The sequence below is a fragment of the Tribolium madens genome, unplaced genomic scaffold (assembly GCF_015345945.1).
Source record: "Tribolium madens isolate multiple individuals breed KSU strain unplaced genomic scaffold, Tmad_KSU_1.1 Scaffold_11;HRSCAF=98;Tcas5.2_LG3b, whole genome shotgun sequence".
NCBI lineage: Eukaryota > Metazoa > Arthropoda > Insecta > Coleoptera > Tenebrionidae > Tribolium > Tribolium madens.
Window position 1 is genome coordinate 9,163,109 of NW_025400975.1, and position 4,942 is coordinate 9,168,050.

General features: G+C 32.9%; 2 protein-coding genes and 1 long non-coding RNA gene across 4 annotated transcripts; 2 read left to right on the forward strand and 1 right to left on the reverse strand.

The window, feature by feature from the left end:
* Positions 1-420: 420 nt before the first annotated feature.
* Positions 421-2,131, forward strand: LOC123004089 (zinc finger protein 142-like). Of its 2 annotated transcripts, none has more exons than XM_044397213.1 (2): positions 421-512; positions 680-2,131. In XM_044397213.1, exon 2 carries the CDS (start codon positions 688-690, stop codon positions 2,086-2,088), a length of 1,401 nt encoding a protein of 466 aa, XP_044253148.1. In that variant the 5' UTR covers positions 421-512; positions 680-687; the 3' UTR covers positions 2,089-2,131. The 2 variants fall into 2 exon arrangements, with proteins under 2 accessions (XP_044253148.1, XP_044253141.1); XM_044397206.1 differs by having other exon boundaries at positions 457-632.
* Positions 2,132-2,530: 399 nt separating this feature from the next.
* Positions 2,531-3,351, forward strand: LOC123015883. Its single transcript, XR_006413409.1, has 2 exons — positions 2,531-2,681; positions 2,729-3,351. It is a non-coding gene; the product is annotated as an uncharacterized LOC123015883 (long non-coding RNA).
* On the reverse strand, positions 3,310-4,419 carry LOC123015811 (OCIA domain-containing protein 1). Its single transcript, XM_044415842.1, has 5 exons — positions 4,203-4,419; positions 4,036-4,156; positions 3,811-3,991; positions 3,607-3,764; positions 3,310-3,561 (listed from the first exon to the last, which is right to left on the reverse strand). Exons 1-5 carry the CDS (start codon positions 4,248-4,250, stop codon positions 3,365-3,367), a joined length of 705 nt encoding a protein of 234 aa, XP_044271777.1. The 5' UTR covers positions 4,251-4,419; the 3' UTR covers positions 3,310-3,364.
* Positions 4,420-4,942: the final 523 nt, after the last annotated feature.

Below are 4,942 nucleotides of genomic sequence, written 5' to 3' on the forward strand. Positions count from 1 at the left end.
GGTAATTTATAAAAATTATTTTAAAATAGATAATTTCGTAATTTTTTAGTCAATTTTAGCAAAAATTTGAATGTATTTTAAAAACGTGCTGAAACACTTTAAAAATGCAAAAATAACACTAGTTTTGGCCTAATTTGATAAACTTTCGGTTTATTTTTAACAAAATTTTGCAAAATTGTTCTGTTTCTGGCTAAAAACATACTAAAACTTTCAGAAATGGACAACATAATGTATTTTTTGAACCATTTTACCAATTTTTTTTATCTTGTTGAGTGAAAAACAAAACTACCTCTAACTTCTTTTTGACAAAATTTAGCATTTGAATTTATTCATGTCTAAAAAAACGTACAAAATGCCAAAATTAATAATTTTTGACTGAATCTACTTAAAAAATCAAATGAAAAATAAAAGTGTACCACACTTGCGTATAATTAGTTGCATAACCAACATGTTTTAACAAAAATAGCGAAATGACAGCTGTCATAATTTATAAAAAGTTTGTAGAAAAATAGGTATTTGTCATTTTATTCCTTCATTGTGTAATTTTCGTCATTTATTTACACATTTTGCAATCATTTTATAACATTAATTGGGCTGGCTTGACCATAAAATATTCCTAACCTCACTTTAAGGTCTCTCATCAAAAATTCTTATTTATTTGATTATCGTTTTATTTTAGGTCAGAAGATGCAAACTGAGTCTTGCGAGCAAGAATTTAACTGTGGAACAAAATTTCTGGAATGTTACAAGTGCAATTTCTGTTATTTTCGTACAGATCTACAGACTTATCTCTACTATCATAACAAAACACATTTAGAGAAGCCCCCAGAAGGGGGGATACTAGAACCAAAACTTTATACGTGCAATAAGTGTGATTTTAGGACATTTTCAATTTTACATTATCTGAGACATGACTCGAAATGTGAACTTGTAAAGTCAAGAGAAGGAAAAGTATTTAACTGCAATTCGTGTGAATACAAGACAAAAAATAGTTGGAATTTAAAAAGACACTCTCTCTCGCACATTACTAACAAATCTGAGAAGTTATTTCAATGCAATTTATGCGAATACAAATGTAAGAAGAAATGGAATTTGCGAAGACACGCTTTAAAACACACAACCCCCCAAAACTCTGGAAAAATCCGAAACTATGAACAAAAATTCGCATGTGATCATTGCGATTACAAGGCCCGAATTAAACTCGACTTTACAATGCACCTGAAACAAGTCCACAATCTCGACGACAAAATGTACTTATTTTACTGCAATTTCTGTCAGTATAAAACCAACAGTGAAGCCAACTTAACCAAACACTTACTTAAGCACAAAACCGAGAATGAAACGACTTTATTTTATTGCCATCTTTGTCAGTACAAAACTGAGAAAGAGAGAAATTTACGAAGACACATTTCGACAAATCACGCAGCCCCTGAAACTATAGTCTCACATGAGTGCCCCCAATGCCCCTTCAAGACACGCCATCATGTCGATTTGAAACGACACATTATTAGACGTCATACAGCCCCTGAAACCATCCAATGGTACAAATGCGACCAATGCGACTACCAAGCAAAGTTCACATTCGCCCTGAAAAAACACATCAAGACTAAACATGTCGCTGTTGCTCTTCTCAAGTCGAAACTTATCCCTTCACACGATTGCCCCCACTGTTCTTTCACTACCAGATATTCAGGGGATTTAAAAAGACACATTTTGCGACGACATACAGCAATGGAAGCGATTGAATGGTACAAATGTGACCAATGCGATTATAAAGCCAAGTTGAAATTCTCCCTGAAACAACATGTTCACATGAGACACACATATAATGAGAGTGGTTTCCACCCATGTCACATTTGTCCCTACAAAAGTCGAAATGAAGCAAATTTAAAAAAACATCTTAAAACACATTCAACGAAAACTTTCGAATGTCCGCATTGTTTTTTCACGACACGGTTTCAGTATTTCCTGAAACGGCATCTCACCCAACAACATGCCGAGGACGTCAAGTGGTTTCAGTGCGATCAGTGTGACTACAAAGGGAAGTTTCAGTTTTACTTACAAAAGCACATGAAAATACACCATTGATGATTATTTCAAGTTACTAGTTTTATTAAACACTTTGTTACAGTTTTTCTTGGTATTCTTCTCTATTTTTCTTTTTTAATTCATCGTAAGTGGTAAATTTTGCAAAATAGTTCTGTTTCTGGCCAAAAACGCTCAGAAATGGACAAAATAATGTATTTTTGACCTATTTTAATTTTGTTGAGTGAAAAACAAAACTACCTCTAACTTCTTTTTGACAAAATTTAGCATATGAATTTATTCATGTCTAAAAAAACGTACAAAATGCCAAAATTAATAATTTTTGACCGAATTTACTTAAAAAATCAAATGAAAAATAAAAGTGTACCACGCTTGCGCCAGTAAATTGTATAAAGAGTTGCAGAACCAACATGTTTTAACCATATATATATAATAGTAGAGTATTATATATATTGTTTTAACAAAAATAGCGAGATGACAGCTGTCATAATTTATAAAAAGTTTGTTGAAAAATAGGTGTTTGTCATTTTATTCCTTCAGTGTGTAATTTTCGTCATTTATTTACACATTTTCAATCATTTTATAACAATAATTAAGGTGGTTTGGCCATAAAATATTCCTAACCTCACTTTAAGGTCTCTGATCAAAAATTGTTATTTATTTGATTATCTTTTTATTTAAGGTAAGAAGATGCAAATTGAGTCTTGCGACCAAGAATTTAACTGTGGAACAAAATTTCTGGAATGTTACAAGTGTAATTTCTGTTATTATGACTTAATTTGATGTTTTTTTGGCTTGTTTTAGCAAAATCTTGCAATTTTTTTCACCTGAGGGTGACCACCTTGTGTTTGGCGTGACGGGTTAATTTTTGTTTTTAATAGTACAAAAATCCCCAGATCTGGTGAAATTTCACCAGACCTGGCAACACTGCTCCCCTAATTAGAATTCATTAGTTAATTAGAAAAAGGTGCAGCAAACAGTAAAAACTGTTTTGTGATTTATTACTACTAAAAAAATAATTTTCAAATAAACGTGATAAGATGGCGCTACATTATTATGTGCAGTGTCGCCAGCTCAAAACAATTAAATTCACCACATCTGAGCTAAAAAAGTTACCAAATAATTTTTTTATTACTGTCGAAGATTCACATTTTTTACATAAATCTTACAAGTCTGCTCAAAAACGTGTTAAACCCTGGAAAAATGCAAAAATAGGCCTACTTCTATACTTTTTTGGGTAGTTTTTAATTAATTTTTGCAATGATTATTTCACGTTACTACAGTTTTATTAAACACTTTGTTACAGTTTAATACTTAATTACTCCCACACGTCCCCGTATTTATTTTTATTTGAGACATCTGGGGGTGTTGGGGATGATACAGGGGGGCTCTTTGCCGGTTCCCTATAACTCAAAGTTCGTTTCTCTTGGTATTCTTCTCTATTTTTCTTTCTTAATTCATCGTAAGTGGTCACATGTTTCTGAACTGGGGGCATTTCTTCTTCATAAATTGGGTCTGAAATAATTGTTTTATGAAAAATCACACACGAGTTTTATTTACTATCAATTGAGGGTCTTTGAGCGTCATCTAATCCGTCATATTGTGGCCTAGTAGTGTCAAGATCGAGACTACCAGGCCCCAAATCGGTGTATGTATCACTTGATGATATCCCACTAAAAGGCCCCAAAGACATCCCTGGCCCAAAACCCGGTTCTAGACTAAAATCCCCAACTTAGTGTTAATTTTCAATACAAAACACCAAACCTCTCTTGGAAAGTCCCCTGTCTTCGTCTCCTCAACATTTCACCAATTTGACTGTTTGGTAGTTGCATGAGTTTCTCCGCACATTTTGACTGATATGAGAATTTCCCGAGAAAGTATCCCACGATTACCGAAACTGTGACTTTGGGGAATGCCCCAAATCGGGGATTACCACGAAGGTAACCTAAAAATGACACTGAATGTGGGGTTATTACGATTGTGACTCACCTGTCTTGACGCCGTAATATGTGGAGACGCCTAGAATGGCACCCAGGGGCAAACACCGTTGATAGAAACTTTCCCGATTACATTCTTTTATAACTCTCACTTCTTCTGGACTAAATTTGTACTGAAATTAATTAATTAAAATTTTGCTTGAAATTACTATGAGTTACAGATTGGCGGTGTCTTGGGTCACCTTCGTCCCCGCGATTTGGCTGCATTTTTTATTTTAAAACCGGATTTTTTGTTAGGTTAGATGTCATTTTTTGACACTTGACCTTGACATCATCCCCCCCTCAATTAAATTCATTAATTAAAGATACAGTGATTAGAAAAAAGTGCAGCAAACAGTAAAAACTGCTTTGTGATTTATTATTACTCATTAAAAAATTTTTTTTTCAAATAAACGTGATAAGATGGCGCTACATTATTATGTGCAGTGTGGCCAGCTCAAAACAATTAAATTCACCACATCTGAGCTATAAAAGTTACCAAATAATTTTTTTATTACTGTCGAAGATTCACATTTATTACATAAATCTCACAAGTCTGCTCAAAATCGTGTTAAACGCTAAAAAAATGCAAAAATAGGTCAAAGTCAATACCTTTTTGGGTAGTTTTTAATTAATTTTTGCAAAATATCGGAAAACTACTAATGTTTGTGACAAAAAAATCTATGGACGACAGTAATTCATCTAAATTTCTTATATATGTATAAAAGTTTGACGTTTGAATTTGAAAGTCAAGGTTGCCAAACTAAAGCTTTAGATTTGACATCAACTTGAAAAAATGACAATCATTTACAGTCACCCGATATTAAAACACTTGATAAAATTAAAAATGATGACTTAATTTGATGTTTTTTTTGACTTGTTTTAGCAACCATTTTCGACCATATTTGGTATTTTTTGTC